This window comes from Gossypium raimondii, chromosome 6 (assembly GCF_025698545.1).
Source record: "Gossypium raimondii isolate GPD5lz chromosome 6, ASM2569854v1, whole genome shotgun sequence".
NCBI lineage: Eukaryota > Viridiplantae > Streptophyta > Magnoliopsida > Malvales > Malvaceae > Gossypium > Gossypium raimondii.
In genome coordinates this window covers 2,021,922-2,043,034 of record NC_068570.1, presented here as the reverse complement: position 1 = coordinate 2,043,034, position 21,113 = coordinate 2,021,922, and the positions used below count along the sequence as shown (strand labels likewise).

The following is a 21,113-nucleotide window of genomic DNA, read 5'->3' as shown; positions in this document are numbered from 1 at the left end:
GGATCTGATATTCAAGAAAAAAAAGAAATAACCCTCCTCTCATATCAAATCCAAGTTATCCATGTGATACGTACACACTTATTTACAATTTGATCCACATGTTTTCAATATGTTTCCCATCAAATTTAATTGGTAATTAACACCTAAATTAATGACTATGCTGACAAAAAACCCTATTAATAAATATGGATACTTCGAGATTCAATTAAAAACAATGTTGTAAGAATTGGACTGATCAGACCATCTATTTAACTAGTTAAATTGCTAGTTCAACTATAATTAAATAAAATAAAAATATCCATTCTATTTCTTGTTATATACCATCGATTGAACCACTCAAACCATCAAATTTTAATTCAATCAATATGTTTCAATTTTACAACACCGATGGAAAACACTCTTAAACTTTAGAAGAAGCCCACTAAAAATTTACCCATAGAGACGGAAAATGAATCGAAGGGTGGAGATAAATAATAAGGAAATGGTAAGTATATATTTCGGTTCAAATTGATACTTAAAGTTTTTTTGTGTTCAATTAGGTATTTGAACTTGACTTTAAGGTTCAATTTGATACCTAAAGTTTATTTTGATCAAATTAAGTACCTGAACTTGGCTTCTTGATTCAAATTATTACTTGAACTTAGCTTTTTTGTCCAAATCAGTACTTAGTTATTTGAACCAATTTGAATTATGAAGCCAAGTTCAAATACCTAATTGGATAAAAAATTCAGGTACTAAATTGAACCTTGAAACTAAGTTTAGTTACCTGATTGGATAAAAAAAAACCCTTGAGTACTAATTTGAACCTTGAAGCCAAATTTAAGTATCAACATGTGAATTTACCCATCTGTCGATTTAATCGGTTTTTTTTCTCATTTAATCGATTAGTATCAATTCGTGAATCAACCGATCTAATATTTTTCTCTATATTAATATTTCAATCGATTCTTAATCCAGATAAGAATAATATGATTTTGAGAAGGAGAAAATAAAGAATAAAGAAAAGATGAAATCCAACCGCGCAACATATAGAAAAACAAAGAAAGAATAAAAAGGAAGCGGAAACACGTAACTGGTCGTGCCCAGGCCCCAGAGTTGTGGAAAATATTCCTTTCCTCTCCCGATTACCGCACCACCACCATCACCATCACCATCACAACACAAACTCTTTAACCTAACCATGGTTAATTTTTAACTCAAATCCACCTTCATCACCTTAATTTAATTTAATATCACCACCACCACCTTACAACCTTCCCTTACGTTCCCCTTTCTCATTGCTATATTAGTATTAACCCTCTTAGCCTCTGCTTACTCCCTGTCACTTCACTCCCTTTGCTTCATTTTCAAGTATTCTCTTCTTCTCCGATCAACAAAACAAAATCTGGGTCTTCTTTTTTTTTTTTTGTTTGAATCGGAACGGTGGTGGTGAGTTGAAGAAGAACAAAAAAATGAGCTGCAATGGCTGCCGAGTTTTACGAAAAGGATGCAGCGAGACATGTGTGTTACGATCTAGTTTACGGTGGATTGAATCGGCTGAAGCTCAAGGCAACGCTACCTTGTTTCTCGCTAAGTTTTTTGGCCGGAGTGATCTCCTTTCGCTTATCTCCTCCGTCCCTGAATCTCAACGTCCCGGTAAGTATGTTATGTCCCTTCATGTTTACGTTGATTACACATTTGGTTAAATTGTATTTTTGGTCACCTTATTGTATTTAAATTTGATTTAGTCCATACAAGGGCGAAGTGAGGAAATTTTGGTAAGAATATAAATTTTTGAGGGTTAAACTTAAAAATTTCATGCTAAAAAGGATTAAAATGTATTACAAAACAATATGAAAGTTTAAAATTACAATAAATCCACTTTATCCAAGTGGTGGATTAGATTTGCCCTGATTTCATATAAATTATTTACATAATTTTTTATTAAAATAATACTTTTTTAAATAAAAATTCAGGTTGGTATTTTAATTGAAATAATTAATAATTTTATTTGAATAAACTGATGATTATAAAGGTAGAGGATGAAATTATATTAAAATTAAAGTACATTGATTAAATTATAATTTGAGTATACTAGATTCACCATAACATAGTTTGACCTTTTTATATAATTTTACGTGTATTTATTTTAGTTTTTTTTTTTTGGGGGTTATAGCTTTGTTTCAGTCTTTATTGTTTGAGGCATGTGGTCGAACTGTGAACCCGGTGAACGGAGCGGTGGGGTTGTTATCGAGTGGTAACTGGCATATCTGTCAAGCGGCGTTGGAAACGGTTCTTCAGGGCGGAGCTTTACGACCAATTTCGGCTGGATCCTGGACACCGAGTTGTGACGAGTCATCTGATCGTTTCTGTGTTAACTCGTGCAACTTTGAATCGAAGCCGTTAACGACGTCGATGATGATGACGGGGAATCAATCGGTTTTGACGGCGCCGTCGGATCTTAGCTTGTCTGTGACGGCTAAGTTGGGCGGAGAAATGAGAAATAAAACGGTGTCGTTTTATTCAGAAGAATCGGAGATTACCACTCTTGGAAGCAATGGAAATGAAGAAACCCAAGACACAAAAATTTTGAATCTCTTTGTTTAAGAAAAATAATTACTTTTTTTATATATAAAAAAATTTATCTCTTTTTTAATATATATATATATATATATATAAACTGCCCATGTCGTCCATACTTAATAATGAAGAAAATAATATTATTAGCATAAACCCTTTTTTTCTTTCTATTTTAATTATAAAATTGTTTGCTTTATAATCGAGCCGAGTTCAAATTCAATTCAAAACTCGTTGTTTGAAACTTAGCTTAATGTTATAATATTTCAAAATAAAATTGAATTATTAAAATTTAACTTGATTAAACTTATTTATACAAATTATATATTCTGAATTGAGTTATACAAATTACTCGAGTCGAGTATTAAGATCATTCAATAGTTTGAGTAATTCAAGCTTGAACTCGAATTGAGAGCGATTAAGATGAGAATAAATAAATAAAAATGATGTGTTTGGAGGAAGAAGAGAATGAAAACAACAATACTGAAAGAATATATGCAAAGACATTAAATAGATGAAGGAAATGGAAAAGAGAAAGGGTTTGATTTTGATGAGAATGATTAATGTTAATTAAGTAATGAATGATAAGTTTCATCATTAATTGTAATTAGTAGTAATATTTCAAATTTAGCAAAATAGATTAATCAGCAATTTATCTAATATAAGCATTCATTAGCCTTTTTATCTTTGGTTTGCTGCACTCTCTCATTACTATAACTTCTTAATTACACCCATCTTCAATACATAATCCTTGAAATGATTGCCCCCCAAAATGATAAGTTTCAAATTTCAATTATTTTTCTTAAAAAGGTTTTGGTAACATTGAGGTGTCAGTCCGGATTTCACTTAATTAAAATTATGCGTGAACGAGTTAATTTGTTAAGTTGATTATTGAATTTCGTGTTTGTACTTATATTTCACGAACCCACTTTATAAAATTAAATTCATGACCCTATTAGTCAACATCTTGCGAGCTTGAATCAAAAGAGGATCGCACACTTGACATGTCACACATATTCATTCCCAGACATAATCCTTGTAAACACTCTTTTCTCTAATACTCTCACCTTTCTCCTCTTCTCCCGATACTCGTATTCCGATCATTTTATGATACCTTGTATCAACACTAAAAAACACTCTTTTAAATTTTGATTTATACTTAAACCCTCAACACAAATCATTAATAATAAGAGTTAAATTAATTGTAATAAACGTATGCATGCATAAGGACTTATCTAACAAAGCAATATAACTTAGGGGTCTTTTTTTAATATAATGAAATATTTAATCATTTAACTAAAATGGAGCACATGAGGATGAAGTCAGCTGATTTGAGTATTGAAACTGTCTATATGCAATGAGTGTTCTCATATGTCATATTACATGCAACTTTAGAAAGTGTAATCAAATTAAAAAAGACAATTAATTAATTTTTTTTAAAAATGTGTTGGGGTTAGTCCAAAAATTAAGAATTATTAAATAAAAAGGAAAAAAAAATGGTGTGGTACACGTCAGCTTCACTCAAAAAAAATGGTGGGTTCGACGGCATCACCCATAAATTCTTCTTTTTTGCTCATTTGTTATTAGGTCAAATTATAGTTTTGCTCCTTTTACTATGCCCACATTTAGAATTTAATTTATATATTTTAATTTGACATTATTTAATCTTTTTATTTGTACTATTCTTTAAGAGTTTGACTGAGTTGGCGTCACTCATCCACCGGGTTTAACTTAGTTGTGAAGTTATTTAAAACTTATTACCTTTACAAAGCAACAAATATTATTTTGAGGGCATTTTTATCTTTTTATGTTTTCATATAAAATCTGAGAAAAATATATACACATGATGAGATTTGAACCTAAAGTATCGTAGTTTTTATTATATCAACTATACTAATTGTCAGGGGCGAATCTAAAAAAAACCTTTTTTGGGGCCAAAATTGAATTATAAATTTTATCATGTATTATTTTATTATTTTATCCTTTTTTAAGGGACTAAATAGGATATTTTTCATTTTGAGAGAGGGCAAAGCATAATTTTCTCCTATATTAATTTATAATTTGATAATTTGTAGAGGGATTAGAATTACAATTTTTTTTAATTTTGGGGGGCCAGGGCCCTTGCAGCCCTACTTGCGCCCTTTGTATTTTTTTTTTATAAACTTGCTGCATAAAATTTTCACTCATATCATAGATGTGCCATAATCTAATTTTTACAATATGTTATTAGTTAGTCTGAAAATAAAATTGTTAACTATTCCCATTAAAATATTGACTTAAAATTGTTACACTGATATCTCATCTAAAACAAAGAGAACCGAAAGTTCAATAAAAGAAAAACCACATCAATATTTTGACGAGAGTAATTAATGGTGTTAACAAATTAGATTAGCTAATAATCGTATGGAAACGGAAAGATTAAATCGTTCTAAAGTATAGAGATTAAATCATAAATATAAGTAAAACAGAAGGATCAAAATTAAAATTTGACCTTTCATTATTATTTAAATTGTTAGAAGAGAAAGGGGTTGATTGAGAGGAAAAAGCAAAAAAGCTTATTTGTTCGATTCCATCGCTTCGCCGCGTCTATTTGCATATGCTGTGGATCCCACTCACCATCTTTGTTGAACTTCATTCACTCACATTTCAGAATTTGGATTGGATTGAATAGGATTGAATATTAGAGTACTTTATTCGTTATTTTGGCATTATTCAAATTACATCACCAAAGTCTGTAAAGCATGTCTCTCGTTGTCCACAATTCAGACATAAATTAAGGGAAAAAGAAAAGTGAAATAAAGAAAGATGAAGTACTCATGAGAATCGATTCCGATAGTAAAAAAAGAAGAGAAAAAAAGTTGGGGGTTTTTTTTTTAAGCATCAAATATAGGGCTTAGACAAGCTTCGGTTGTTGGTAGATTTCAATACATATGTATTAATGATCATGAAAGTTAGAGGTTATACTTAAAAGCAATGACTTGAATCGATTTTAATCATTGGATTTTGTCTAGTACATTGACGGTGACATGAATTATTTTTTTAGTAAAAATATATCGTGCATAGGATTTATTATATAATGAGACTTGCCTAATATATCACCATCAATGGGGACATTTGATTTGGAGTCCATGCCTAGCAAGCTCATGATCAATGTCTTACACCTTCAACTTGTTACGTGAAAACTTAAGATTATTTATTTATTTATTTATTTAAAAAAAGATAAGGAGAAACACTAGGGATGGAAAAATGCACAAAAGGTGCGAGAAGAACAAGAGTGAAGCAATAACAAAGGTGAAAGAAGTTCACTTTTTTCATTTACTAGAGCTTGGTTCTTGTGAATTTGGCTAATTGTAAGCAAAATAGGGTTTTCATCTTTTCTTTTGTCCCTCCCTTTTGTTGCTAGAGGGAAAAAAAAAAAAAGAACTTTTCCCATCAACTACCTAATCGATACCGCTCATCCTTTCCCCACTCCCGTCATCATCCTCTTCTTCATCCCATTTGTCATGCATTCTCCCATCTTCATATTTGTTGATAGGATACCAACCTTCGAATTTTTTCCTCTAAGGTTGTGCCTATGGGCTCTTTGATTAGAGGTGAAACTTAAATTGCGATCATTGATATTTTGCAGGTAAAAAAATATTATGAAAGCTTTTACACCAGGAATTGGATTGCATTTTACCCCTTCAATTCAAAAAATAAATAAATTAGTCCTTGTTAACTAGAGGTGTCCATGGGCCGGGTGGCCCAGCCCGGCTCGACAGCCCGCCCGAAATATGGGAGGGTTTGGGTAAAAATATAGGCTCGAAATATGGGCTTGGGCAAAAAATGATGCCCATTTAGAAAACGGGTCAGGCCTCGGGCAAAAAATTTTTGGCCCGGCCTGGCCCGAATATATATTAAATATATATTTTTTATTTTTAAAATATACTAGTTTTAGTTTTATTTTAAGTTACAAAATGTTAGATTTTGTTACAACAATTAATACAATTAACAATTAATAATTAATAATTTGATTAACAAAATGTTAGTAACAATTAATAATTAATAATTTGATAATTTTAGTAACAATTAATACAATTAACAATTAATAACTTTACTAACAAAATGTTAAATTTTACAAAATGTTGACTAGTACAAAAAAAATATAATCTGATACAATTTTAATAACAATTAATTTTAATAACAATTAGTTTTAATTTTAATAAAAATATAATTTTAATTTTAATTAAAAACGGGCCGGGCCAGGCCGGACTCGGGTTCCATTTTTTTCCCCAGGCTGGGTCTGGACAAAATCTCAGGCCCATATTTCAGGCCAGGCCTAGGCCTAGGAAGCAGGCTAAAAATTTGAGCCCAGCCCGGCCCATAGACAGCTCTACTATTAACTCTTTAATTTAATGTACAAAAATTAATTTACCCTTGTTCGAATAAATAGGACAAAATGTAATATAGTTTTTTAACATATTTTGTAACCTCTTCGTTGTACGAAGAATAAATTTTTTTTATTGGTGGTGGTGAGAAGCAACATTATTCATAGTCAAAATGTTGATGTAAATTTGATGGTATAGTTTCAAAGCATCTGAAATAAATTAAAATTGTGAACATTATTCATTTAGTATTGCGCTTGAAAATTGAAGGAAGAAAAATAAAAGGGATCTTTTTTGGTGTCTTCTCAATGTTTGGAATCTAGAAGTCAAATCATGGTTTTCTTTTTCATTGCTTAACTAATCAAATATCATCAACTTCTCCTTATTTTATACTCTATTTTCTTATGTAGATTTTACAATTTCATTCTATAATAAAATTTTTAAGACTACAATAAAATACATTATCAAAGTACCAAATATTTACCTGAAAAGTTCTTTTGATTATGGAGTTACAAAATTCCTCCCTCAATGTACAAACTAATAACGTTTTTTATTGCTACATTTTAAGAGTATATGTCACTATTTCAAACTTGATTGTAGAATTTAAAATTATCAGAGACAAAATATAAATTATTTTGACATTATTTGGAACTTTTTTTTAATTAATCCATAAATTTGGTAATGGTTTCCATATTGAAGCCTGAATTAAGTAATTGTTCCCACGTTAAAGCTTAAACTGTTTTTTTTTCAAGTTAGCCCCTGAACTTCAAAATTGTCCCAATATTGAGACCTAAACTTAGCAATTATTTCCAAGTTAAGGCATGAACTTTAAGGTTTCCAGAGAAATATCAGGAACTAAATTAGACCAAAAAAAATCAAGCCCCAAGTTGAAATAATTACCAAGCTTAGGGACTAACTTAGACAAAAAGAATTTAGGGCCAATATAAAAACAATTGTCAAGTTCAGGGACTAACTTGAAAAAAATAGTTCTGAGTAGTTGCTAAATTCAAAACTTAAAAAGTGATTTGAAACCTGCTTGTACTGGTAATGTAAAATACTAACCATTACTTTTTTTATACTAACCCTAAACCCAACTTTATATACATATGCTTAAATGTATATATACACATATTGTACCAAAGCAAAGCATTAGAAGGGAAGTTGGGGTCCGTTACACAGTTACATGTAATTTTCATTCTAATCAAAATACACAAGATTACACAGTCACTCATTATATGAACACAAACAAACAAACAAAAACCAAAAGCTTAGAACCTAAGGAACCCCCCCATTGACTAAAGTTGGAAAGCCATCATTTTATACATATTTATATGCTTTTCCTTTTCCCTATATATAAAAAAAGAAAAGAAAAGAAATACCTGTAAAACTATCTAACTTCACAATCAGAACACATTTTTCCTTAACCTACGCCACTAAATTACACATAACCATGAATTTTTCATGTATCAAACAAAGACCAAATCATCACTCTCATGCATATAAAACTCAATCCGTTGAATTGGAAAGTTATTATTGTTACCTTTTTTTTTCCTGCTGATGAAATGGAGATGGGGGAGAGGTTGATGTCGGGTTAGTATTAGGGAGGAGTGAAATCACATGAGCTTTACAATTTTGTTGTCAAGTCAAGCCGGAAGGTACGTGATTTAGTTGTAAGACGTGTGTTTTCAGGCTACATTCTTTCACCTGGTTATTAGCAAAATTAGCATAAAAACGAGTTATATGCTGTAATAAAACCGGACAAAGACTATACTTACCTGCATAGCAGCAATTGCCAACAGAAGATCTTTGCACTGGTTAAGTAAAGCAAACTCGTTTGCAGTTAAATTTCCAAGTTCAGCCAGCAAAGAGTTGAGTTTTGCAACCTAACAACCAAAAATAAGAGACGAATTAGGAGGAGTATAAAAGAATAGAGCCAAATCGATATTGCTACTAAAATCAATATTGTCACTTCCAATACAGGTTTGAATAAGTACACAGAAAACCAATAAAACTTAACATAGAATCGAAACAATTGCAAAACTTCACTCTTCGAGGATCATAAAGAATTTTACAGCAGCCATCACCAATCCACTTGACTCAAAAGTCCACGTGTAAGAGAACAAGCTCTAAGATTTAAGCTTATACCAAAGGCCAAACTTTGACAAGTGGTATAGTCAAGGTAAGTAGGAAAATATTCTATATAGGGTAGAAACAAGTGTTATAATATGTTGATGAAGGATATATCAAAATTATGAAAACGAGGAAACAACTAGCAGGATAGACTGATAACCGGATGACTTCCTGTAGTATGGATGATCATTTTCATTTCACTGGGTCATTAATCAGCCAAATATGCCGGGCAACCATAGTATAAACTCATAATTCAACAAGATTAGGAGCCAAACTAGGGCCACAAGACATAAACAGATTTGTACAGAAGGAGAGTCACAAGATCATCATTCATTCATTCTTCTTTCTATCATAGAGAGTTTTTAAAAGATGTTTATCCTTAACAGTAAGAAATCTCTATACTTAGCATAACACCCAATGAAGAAAAATAATTAGTTAATAAAAGAGTACTCAACCTTCGTATCTTTTTCCAAGAAAAAAAATGTCAGACAGAAGTAATTTTTTCAGGTTGCAGCTTATCTAAATCTAGTACTTAGGAAAATAAAAGGTTTGCACACAGAATAGGGGCAAAGGAAAATTCAAAGCTTGCGAATGAAATAGAAAATGGAGGGAGGGTGGAGGGTAGGGGATGAGCAAAAAGAAAAAGAAAGGAATACCTTTGATAACAAAGAGCATATTGAGGATGCCATAGCCTGCATTACATCAACTGCTGAACAAATAGCATCCTTCAATTTCTGGACATCAGCCTAAACAAATGAAGAGACAAGAAAGGTATTTCTTTTAGGAGCCACACAAGCCAATGCATTGGAACCTGATATGCTACAGCTCAAATGAGCCAATGAAATTGAAGAAAGTCAGAAGACGGAACTTACCCTCGCCCCAGAAACAACCGGAAGGCGGAACGTGCTAGCCTTCAGAGCTTCAGTAGCCCCAGATAGTGAACTGAAATAATCATGGTCCAGGAGAGCCCATTCGTCCAAAAATATCATCTGCACTCATCAAAGGAAATAATATAATACCATATTAGTCAATAGATGAAAAAGCATTTGATCTCATGAAACTGAAACTTGCAATCCAAATCAGAGTTTGGAAACTCAAAAGAACATAAATTTCGGGTTTCATGAGATAAGCAATAAGTTAGCAATGTATATGAGGTTAGACATTCATGTTCCAATTTGAAGCACAATTGAAGAGGGGGGAGGGGAGAGCAAAAGAGAGATCTACATGTTAAAATGTAATGGACGGGGTAGACAATGAAAAACCAGTGATAATCGAGTTAAGATCAGCAAAGCAACGAGAAATCATAAAACAATCCAAAAAAACATCAAGTCAACAAGAAATAAATGCACAATAGAGTGATGGTTCTTACTTGCCCCTTGAGGATGGAAATCAGCTTCAAGTTTTGCCTCAGCACCTGTAACTCAGTTCTTTTGGCTCTAACAGATTCTCGCAGTTTTGAGGTAGTTGTCAATGCATTATAGAGGCTTTTCTGTTACAAAAGCATGATAATGATTTTTGTCATATGATAACTAGAATGAAGATAATTACAGACAAACCATATGAAACTTGAGAATCAAAAGGACGGTTAAAATGCAGTGCTGTACGCTAACAAACATTGCAAAAAGATAAAAATAAATTTCAATCACATCAACCATTAAAATATGAAAAATCACAATGCAACTCTTATTTCCTCTGTTTCTCCTTTCTTGGGCAGCAATATGTCATCAACTACAGCTGGTTCTAAGGCACATATAATCAGAAACTCTGGTTGCCTCCAATTGATCAAATTGTTACCAACTGGTGACTACCCTCTTTGACTCATTCCTAAGCCTATGTCTTCCTCTTAGAAATTTAGCTTTTTTGGCTTTCAATCTTAATTAGAAATCAAAATCTAACGAAACCAATGTCTCTCACATGGCTTGTGCATTCAGAGCAAAAGGAAAATCGTATGCAAAGCAGGCAGGTAGTCTCTTTTCATCCCATCCAATCATCAAGTTCCCCCTTTAATTCTAGATCTTCATCCACTTATCAAAGGCAGCATTATGATACCTTATACATAGCCAAAATAAGCATTTCGGATGGAAAAGCTGTTCGATGAAGGGGATGAAAATTTTGTTTACAGGAGAATTCAAAATGGTGAAACCCAAACATGTAATCATCCAGCACTTCACCACTGCTTCAGCTTCTCTCCCCTCAATATGATCAGTCACATTTTAAGCCACAAAACAGCTATTAAAAGCTTCCTGCATACAATAACAGAACAGCTTCTGTGCCATTTAAAGCAATTATAATCAATCAAGATCCAAAACCGAATAACCTACAAACAAGAATGTCAAGCTCTCTCAAGCAGAAGTGACCTAGAGAATTCCAGTTCTACCAAGAATATAACTGCCTGTGTTTGCACCATACAATATAATTTAGCCACAATTTGTTTGTTACCTTTCATGAGTTTTTGATGAAAAGTTCTGAATTCTGAAATTCTAACATGTCGGTGCAAAATTTATTAGCCAGACTATGTTCATAGAAATTTAACATAACAAAATCCATTATAAAGAACTTGCAATATTGCCAAAGAGAAAGGCACTCTAGGCACTAAAACCTTACATTGCCCGAGGAAAGATCTAAGGCACTTTGTAGAGACTCCCATAACAAAATTCACATACAAATTTGACAATTTTTTCACCTGTCACCTAACAAAAAGGCATGTCTTCTAGCACCAGACGTTCAAATGCGTTTGTTCAAACAGATCTATGGCGTTTTGCTGAACCTCCCATAACACAAATCCTAGTTATAATCCTTTACCAGTAAAGGCATGCAACCATTTCCAAAGAGTGGTATAGTAAAGCATGCAAAATTGAAGCATGGTAGCATAAATCAAGCAACTATAGAGCCATACCTCTGCTTTAGACCTCTGGGAAGACAAAACAGCATCTGCTCTAGCATTAACAAATCGCCACTGCAACAACCGATTATAAAGTAGCCTCAGCAAATGAGCATTCGAAACCTTGTTCTCCCCAATCTTACCCATCTTAATAACATCACCAGAAAAGCTCAAAATCGACGGCGTATTTGTCAAACTACCACACAACCCATTCCTCACTCTAGAGGGACTCATTCCCCTCATAGGAGACGAAGTCAAGGACGCCGCAAGCTTACTCGGTGATGCAGGCCGAACAGGACCACGAATTGGCGATAGCTGTCCTCTGCTGTTCATTACACCTTTCGGGGATGACGAAGGACTATCAATTCTAAACTTATCCGGGGCAATTAGCTTAGACGGTGCCGTATTTTTCCTAGAAACCGGCGAGTCCGAATCGGAGCGGCGTGAACGAGTAGCTGTCTCATGCCAGAACCGAGCCGGGACAATTATCCCCCGTCGCCCACGGTTAACGTCTCCGTTACCGTTACAAGGACTTTCTAGAGCACCTGAAGTACTAGCAGAGGAAACACTTTCAGTATCAGAAGCCGCGTGATCAGATTGAGCCTCAGATCCAACGGCCATTACATCTCTATTACCGACCATGGAATCCCGTAGTGCCCTAACTACATTGCCGTTAACAGATCCGTTTAATCTCTTCCTCTCGTCGGTGCAATCCACGCTTCTAGTCGTGGAGTCCGGTCGCCTTATCCTCGCTGGCCACCGCTCCGTCTTTGAATTCTCCGTTTGAACCGTTCCTTTTACCGGAGTCGTTGTATCCGCCGGCTTCCGCCTCTCCGGCGTTCCTTTTCTCGTAGCGGTTGGAGATGGAGATGGAGATGGAGATGGTTTAGCTTTGCTAAACTGATACGAAAACGACTCTCCCTGAAACGAAACGGACAAGCTTCTCGTCGAAGTGAAAAGCAATTTCTGAGCAGCTGATACTTCGCCGTTGCTTTTCTTGTTGTTATCACCGCTCAAATCCGCAGAATTATAAGACCGCGGCGTCACCTCCCGCCTCCGTTCCACTGATTGTGACCTCTTGACAACCGACGGCGTTGTAACAGTAGGAGTCCTCGAAACAGACGGCGACGGACACCGTTTAGTGTAAGCTCCGGAAGACGAAGACGATGACGTGGACGAATTAGACGATGATGACGTGGACAAATAACGGGAAGTAACTTCTCGGAATTTTAGACTTCGTGGAACGATGGCATTATCGGGGTCGGAGGGTAATAACGGAGGCCGTTGCCGTGGCCGTGGTTGTGGCTGTGGCTGTGGCTGTGACCGTGGCCTTGGTCCTCCTCCGTTCCGTTTAGAGATTACCGTAGCGGATACTGCAGTTACCATATCTGCGTGCACTCGCAAAAATTCAATTCTCCCCCAGATTCTTTAATTCTACCCAAACCCTAACCGTATCTATTAAAAGACCTCCCAAAAAAATCACTTCCAAAAAAATTTTAAAAAGGAAAAATCAGAGATTAGATTAGAGTTAATTAAAACAACTTTCCAGAGATTAATAGATTTTTTTCCTTTTTAAAACCTTTGAAGTATGAATTTTCCGAAAGGAAAACAAATAAAAGAGCCAGAAAAAACGACCGTTGCCGGCGGCGAGAGAGAAAGTGAAAGTGGGGGACTGTTGTGTAGGCGAGATTTGAGAGTATAACGGTCGTACTAGGCATTTTTGTGCTTAGGACGTTGCCATTGGAGACCATATATATTTTTTATTAACTTTATTAACTCACCATTTTTTAAAAAATTGACGGGGAGAGAGAGAGAGAGTACTGTACTCGCGTGAGGAAGTAGCAACGTGTGTAGGTGAGGGCAATTTTGGAATAAGGTTTTACACGTGGAAGTGGGTTTTGGGGGGATTAACATAGGAGCATAAAGGTCATGAAATCGGATTAAGGATGGTCGGGGTATAATTATGGTTTTAATCCTTTTATTATGTTAAAAGTATCATATAAATTACAATAATATTCATGTTAATCGAACCAAGACTCAATCAACAATCAAACTAATTATATTATCAAATAACATCTTAATTTTTACGACAGAAACTCTACTTTCATTAGTTTGACTTACTAATAATATTATAAAAATTAGAATAAAAAATTAAATTCCAAATTTTTAATATAATAAAAAATTAAAATTGGATCGACTATTACGTCACGTTTGCATATTTTATTTCTTCGAGGAAATGACTGTGAAATGTTGGCGGAGACGTTAGGCTTACGCAATAAACCCCATCCAAATTAATAATTAATACAACACTAATTTAGTTCAAAAATTATTAAATTATTATTTTATATATAAAATTAGTTATATTATTATAAACGTGTTTTGATGTTTTTGTATTCGATTTAATTGTATCGAATATTTTTAAATTATGATTTCCGTTTTAAATTAGTCATTGAACTTTAAATCATTTTAATAACATCCTTAAATTATTAATGTTATGTCAATTAGGTTTTTCTGTTACTAAAATTGTTAATTTAACTAATAAATGACACTTCAGATTTTATGTGACTTAGTTTAAAATGGATGACTGAAAAATTTTTCTTTATGTTTTTTTTAAAGTTAGCTACATGAGATTTGATGTGTCATTTAACAATTTTAATAACGAAAAGACGTGATTGATATAACATCGATAATTTAGAAATTTAATTAGAACGTTTTGAAGTCTGTGAACCAATTTACAATAAGGATCATAGTTTTGAGATGTTTTGTGCAATTAACTCTTTATGTTTTTATACAAACTCAATAAAAATTCAATCGTTGCGATATTTTAACAAGTTACTTAATAAATTTTAAACATTTAATTTTTATTATTTCTATCAAACATTCATTTAGTTTTTTTATATAAACTTTTAATAAATATATTTAATCTCTTTCTTCTCCTCTTAGTGATGGATCTTAGCCCTTCGCCCTTCAAAGGTGAATCGTCTTTCACCTCCGCCTACTTCATACTTCGCCTTTGTTAGTTCGGTTGGCATAGATATTATTGTCAGTGTAGGAGGACGTTAATTCGAACATGCTGAAACACGTTTATTCTCTTATTTAAAGATTGGGAAATGATTATAAATAATTCTAGATATTGGTATAATATATATAGATACATATAGAAAATAAATTAGAGATAGTTTAATGATTTACAAAAATCATTCAACTTTATCTATGCTTTTTGAGTGTATCTTCTTTGATTATATCAATCCTAATAATTCATTAATGACCAAGGAACACTTTTAAAGTATTAATCTTTGTGAAGTCTCTTTTAAACCTTTGAGTTGTACTTAAAAAAAACAATCTTTTTTATTTTTTATTTTATTTTATTTTGATGCAAATTAAAATTGGTTGAAATGTGATAAAAATGTAGATTAGTTTATTAGCATACTTGTGTATTTTTTTCACACTCGATAATGTTAGAGTTGTGTTACCTGTATCCCATCATTTGTTAAAATAAAATAAAATAGAGAGGTAAATTAGGGAGATTTGTGAGGGCGAAAGAGCATGCCGCACAAGTTGAATCCGTATAAAATTATACTTCTCCTATTAGACATTTATTATAACAGGGTTGTTTAACACTTAAAATAGGTGCAATCGAACTCCTTTTATATTATTGGTTTTCCAACATTAGTAATTTTTTCTCCTATGCCTGTGGTTTTTCTCGATCAGGGTTTTCACGTAAAATCTGTGTGTTTTTATTTTTCTTTCTATTACTTTGTGATCATTCCTATTGCCATTATTGACGTTAAGAATAAAAGATAATTACATTAGGTTTTAACTCAATTGACAATTAAGTCAGTTTTAAATTGAGAGTAAAGTTTTCAGAGTGTTGTTTACTTCATTTATAAAACTCAAATCTATTTTTTCTAGATTGTCCCCTTCCAACAATGTCTTCTCTAAGATTTGAACCTACAGTCTCTCTTGAGAGTGTAATATGTTTTTTACTATTACACACAACCAGGAGCAAAGTAAAAAATAAATAAAATTAGGGGCTAAATTAAGTTATAAATTTTGATAAGCGTGAACATGAAATTTCACTATTGTATTAACTAATATCTTTATAATTTTTTAAATAACTAAATTAAAATCTTATTATTTTTTAGAGGCCAAAATGTAATTTTACCATAATTAATTTATGATTTTAAGAGGGCCAGAATTCCTACTTGCCCTCTCCCGTCACCCTACACTCAATACTTATTGATACATAACTCGAATCTTAATCTTTGTTTAGATGACATAAAACTCTTTACTAGATTCAATCCAACAAATATTTTTGACATTAAATCAAGCCCGTAACACATTTAGAGTGGGTTTGGATGGGTAGTGCGTTTACTTATGGTTAGTGTAAAAACAACGGTGGCGGTGAGATTGGATACTGTAGCGATACTGTAACGTGAGACAAAAAATAAACTAAACATACCGTACTACACCCAATCGCCCATTCAAACCCACCCTTAACTAATGAACCAGTTGTTTTTTTCTCCCGTGGTCCTAAAGTTTTTATGTTTATGCATCACTCAAAGAATCTACCATGAAAAACAAATTTGATTCGATGAACTACACACAAAAAAGAAAATTAAAGAGAGCAAACCCCCCACAAAAAAAAAAATCAGAACCATATTTTTGAGACACCTACACATGCTTCTATGCCCTCAATGTTACAAATTCCATTATAGGACCACCCACCACCCCTCAAAACACACTTTCCTTCTCTAGCACTCAATTTCCTAAACATATATCACTTTTGTAAGGTTATTGTCACAAAAAAAATTTTTATTGTGGTGGGTTTTTCTTTTAAAAAATACATTAATCTATCGAGTTGAAAAATAGTATTTTTTTATTTGATTGACCTCAGCTTGATTGACATGAGCATTATTATCTATGCAGGAGGATGTAGGTTCGAGTGTGCTGAAACGCATTATCTTCTTATTTACAGGTTGAGGAAGGGCTATGGATAATTCTAAGTATTATATTAAAAAGAACAAAATGTATAATAAAATTATTAAAAAAATTATATAAACAAATTAATGTTTTTTATAAAAACGAAAAGTTATAATAAAGGGATTGATTATTCTTTTAACTACTAATTCGTCACTTCAAAGAAATTATTCATTAAGTAATGGGGAGTAACTAATAATTATGCAATATGATGACAAAAGAAATTTGTTTAGCAAACATTACTCATGACTAAGCAATCATTCTTCCAATAAGATATTGATGCTTAATTTAGTTTGAATGATATGAGATTCGAGTTTTATTTGCGTAAATTATATATAAATAAATGGATGAAATTTAATTGAGTTAATTATTTAAATAAATGCTTGTAATGATGTAGTCGTAAATCATAAGTTGATATATAAGCACTGTTGTATTGGTAATGCAAAATGGAAAGAAGAGAAGGGCTAAAAAATTGCCCCCACTTCACAACATAAAGAGAAGCACACCACCTCATAGGTTATTATGGTTTAAGCCAAAAGCATTGGTCATTTTCTATCATGCTTCGTCCCATACTGTCCATGCCTTTCTTCTTTGCTTCATGATAAATGGGTTCTTGCCATTTCCCCTCATTTGTCCCACATCCACCAACTCTCTCTATTTCTCAAGTTTGTAGGATTATAGGGTTTGAAGAAGTGTTTTTGAATCGGATTGAATTAAACGGTTGAATTGCGAATTGATTAATATGTCGATCTAGACATAAGAGTCGGATTAGCTTATAAATGGATAAGCATGAGATGGAGAAAAAGAAAAAAATTAAATTCTAATTTTGGTTTTAATCCCTCTAAGTACGCTAAAATTTGGGATTTGTTATTTCTATTTTAATTTGGCAACATCGTTAATTGTTGTTAAAGTGATGATGTGGAATTTCATTTTAAAACCGTCTTGAGTTGACATGTGGCGTGTAAAAAAAATCACATTATCACTATAACGATAATAACTCGAAATTATCGATTTGGACATACTAATATTATTATAAAAGTATAGTATTAAATTATGTCAAATTAAAGTATAAGGATTAAATATGTGGTTAGAAGTTAGATCTCTGATCAAGGAAAAGGAACATATTTTATGCTAGTTGTTTATCTCTTTAGAGAGCACGATGAATACTCTGATCTTGGCAAACATAATAGAGGACTAAAATCAAAATTAAACCAAAAGAAGAAAAAAGAAAAGGTAATTGAACCAAATGGATAAACATGGCAGAGAGTACTTCAACTTTTGTGTCAGTTTTAATCAGGGAGTATCAAAATAAAATCCCCAATTTCATACAAAAACCAGACTAGTTTTGTCTCTCTGTCTGTCTTTTTGCTTGAAATAGAAGCACAAAATGTTTGAATTTTCCTTTTTCTTTTTAAAAAAATCAGCTATAATTTATTGAAATCCTATTAGATTGAAACCCATAATTGAAGTTAACTCCAATGGTGGTTCAATGATTTAGAAATATTTAAGGACAATCTAACACGACCATTTAACTAAAAAATCAGTTAAAACATGATTATAGTTTTTTAACAAATCAAAGGTTTTTGCTTATTGAGTCTTAATTCGGTTTATATGAATATTATTTTCAATGCAAGAGGACATGGTTCGAGTGTGTTGAAGCATATTATCCTCCTATTTATGGGTTGAGAAGGGTTTTGAGTAGTTCTAAATATTGTGTAAAAAAAAAGATCGGAATTTATAATGAAATTGTTCGAAAAAAAAACAAATCAAAGGTTGTAAAAGTACCATTGAGGTCTTATACTAGGAGTTAAATTGTATTTTTCCCCCTTTACTTAAAAAATAAATTGGTTAGTCTTTGTACGTTAGTTTAAAGAGCAAATTGGTCATTTCTATTAAATATTTCATTCATTTCTATTGTTAAAAACTAATATAGCCAATAGAATAACCATATAGTTACAAATGGCATGCCACATGTACGTTATGCTGACGTGCAATGATCAATTTTTAACAGTAAAAATAGATGAAATATTTAACAGAATGACTAGTTTACTATTTGATCTAATATACAAGAACTAATTTACTCATTTTTTAAAAGAGAAGTAAAGTGTAATCAGAATTATAATACAAGGGTTTTGATGGTAGTTTTCCTAAAGTTTTGTTTGGTTTCAAAGAAAGTTAGGAAAAAAAAAACCACTCTTTCTTGCATTTTAATGGGAAAATGATCAAACATGAATTGAGTAAAGCAAATTTAGACAACGATTGACTGAGACAGCTTATGGGTTTTATTAATAAATGATGAAAACATCCTTGCCTTGAGTATCACTTCATTTTATAATTGGATTTAAAGTAATTAACCTTTTTTCTTTTATTTAGATATAATAATAAATTTAATCCTTCGTATTTATAATTTCTATCAATTTGGTCCTTATTATTTGAGTTGAATTTAACCTTCAACCTTTAAAATAAAATAAAATTGTTATTTTTTAAATGAAAATCTAACTAAAATATTGAATTTTTAAACATGTCACCCGCATTACAATTCATGTCAACATGAAGTGGCATTTTAAATTTTTTTTGAATATTTTATAATTTTTAAATTATTTATTTACGTGACATATAAGACAAATAATAACATGCCAGTATGAAATACATGTAAACTGCCATGCAGGTTGCCACACCAATATCATTAAAAAATTAATATTTTAGTTCCATAAAAAAACAATTTTACTCTTTTGAAAAATTAATAACAAAATTTAATTAAAAAATGAAAACCAAATTAATAAAAAAATTATAAATATTAAAGACTAAATTTATCAATTTCCCTTTTATTTAATCAGTGTTTTCTTAAAAACACCCCCACACTAGAGGTGCCCATGGGCCGGGTGACCCGACCCGACGGCCCGCCCGAAATATGGGAGGATTCGGGAAAATATATAAGCCAGAAATATGGGTTTGGGCAAAAAAAGGTCGCGCCTCGGGCACCACTTTTTTGTCCCAGGCCTGGCCTGGCCTGGCCCGAATATAATAAATATATATATATTTTTTATTTTTATTTTTTAATTTTAATTTTAAAATATTTTTAAAATACATTTATTTTTATTTTTTATTTTTAAAATATTTTTTTGGTGTTTATTAAAAAATAGGCCGGGCCGGGCCGGGCTCGGGCTTAGGATTTTTTCTCGGACCGGGTCTAGACAAAATTTCAGACCCATATTTTGGACCAGGCCGGGACCGGGCCTAGGAGGAGGATCGAAATTTTTCTTGGGCCCGACCCGGTCCATGGACACCTCTTCCCCACACAACATGTGGTAGCTGAACATGATTTTTGTTTGGTCCCATTTGCTTTAGTGATTATAATATCTATACTTTCCACACTGAAAGTAAAAACAACAGTCACTTTAGTTTACTTTCCCCCCACTTGACACTTAGGTTAGGATTTAAGCTAAATTAATCATATGTTAATAGATCAAATAGTTTGATTTTTCGAAAATTTAAGAAAATAGTTCGTTTTTTAAAAGAGAGTGTGAAAGTTTGTTTAGTTAGACGTGCTTTCACACACTCCTTTTGAAAATGACCTATTTAATCAATTATTTTTTTTTCGAGATATTTAACTATTTTAACCTTGAATTTGGATAATATGAAAAAGAAATGGTTAAGGATAATGAAAATAACTTGAGGAAGAAGAAAATAAGTGACTTTTTTGTGTGTTATTGTCAATGAAGTTGGGTGATATATATAGATTAAAATACAGTTAGGTTGTGAAATTTGGTCGCCTTTTTCTTTTGTATATGACTTCCAACTGAAAACCACTTTCCTATTTGTGGTGGTTAGCTTTAGGGTCAATGGGGGTGGGAACCATTATTCTTGTTGCCATCCATGTTTTTGTGCTTGTTTTATGATAGTTTTGCCTGCTACTGGCTCAAAGGGCTCAACTCATTGTGATACTCAAAGCATACACCAAGCAAAACTATCAGAAAACAATGGTTTATTATTTAAAGACTTGTATTTAATACATACTCGGTATATAAATGGTTAATGCATAATCATTTGTGTTTAAAGTTTGGTTTGTGGAGATAATTGGGTTACTCGAATGTGAGATTACTTAATTATTTGACATTATTAGAACTGATAATGGGTTGGGTTGAATCAAAAATTTTAAACCTATTTTCTAGGCCTTAGTCCGAAAAATGAGCTTAAAATTT

At 32.3% G+C, this 21,113-nt stretch overlaps 2 protein-coding genes across 2 annotated transcripts; one reads left to right on the top strand and one right to left on the bottom strand.

The window, feature by feature from the left end:
- Positions 1-1,138: 1,138 nt before the first annotated feature.
- On the top strand, positions 1,139-2,627 carry LOC105773158 (LOB domain-containing protein 39). The gene is made up of 2 exons (XM_012594858.2): positions 1,139-1,635; positions 2,156-2,627. Exons 1-2 carry the CDS (start codon positions 1,452-1,454, stop codon positions 2,584-2,586), a joined length of 615 nt encoding a protein of 204 aa, XP_012450312.1. The 5' UTR covers positions 1,139-1,451; the 3' UTR covers positions 2,587-2,627.
- Positions 2,628-8,069: 5,442 nt separating this feature from the next.
- LOC105773157 (QWRF motif-containing protein 2) lies at positions 8,070-13,671 on the bottom strand. Its single transcript, XM_012594857.2, has 6 exons — positions 11,947-13,671; positions 10,420-10,539; positions 9,923-10,039; positions 9,707-9,796; positions 8,696-8,803; positions 8,070-8,624 (listed from the first exon to the last, which is right to left on the bottom strand). The coding sequence occupies exons 1-6, from the start codon at positions 13,315-13,317 to the stop codon at positions 8,559-8,561; spliced, it is 1,872 nt and encodes a 623-aa protein (XP_012450311.1). The 5' UTR covers positions 13,318-13,671; the 3' UTR covers positions 8,070-8,558.
- Between the last annotated feature and the right edge of the window lie 7,442 nt (positions 13,672-21,113).

What these genes read in the sequence shown, in the direction of transcription:
- LOC105773158 (XM_012594858.2), top strand. Translation starts at nt 1,452, where the DNA reads ATGAGCTGCAATGGCTGCCGAGTTTTACGAAAAGGATGCAGCGAGACA. An exon ending in CCCTGAATCTCAACGTCCCG is followed by an intron (nt 1,636 to 2,155) that starts GTAAGTATGTTA and finishes TGGGGGTTATAG; the next exon opens with CTTTGTTTCAGTCTTTATTG.
- LOC105773157 (XM_012594857.2), bottom strand. Translation starts at nt 13,317, where the DNA reads ATGGTAACTGCAGTATCCGCTACGGTAATCTCTAAACGGAACGGAGGA. An exon ending in CGGTTGTTTCTGGGGCGAGG is followed by an intron (nt 9,797 to 9,922) that starts GTAAGTTCCGTC and finishes TCATTTGTTTAG; the next exon opens with GCTGATGTCCAGAAATTGAA. An exon ending in TATGCTCTTTGTTATCAAAG is followed by an intron (nt 8,804 to 9,706) that starts GTATTCCTTTCT and finishes TTTGGTTGTTAG; the next exon opens with GTTGCAAAACTCAACTCTTT.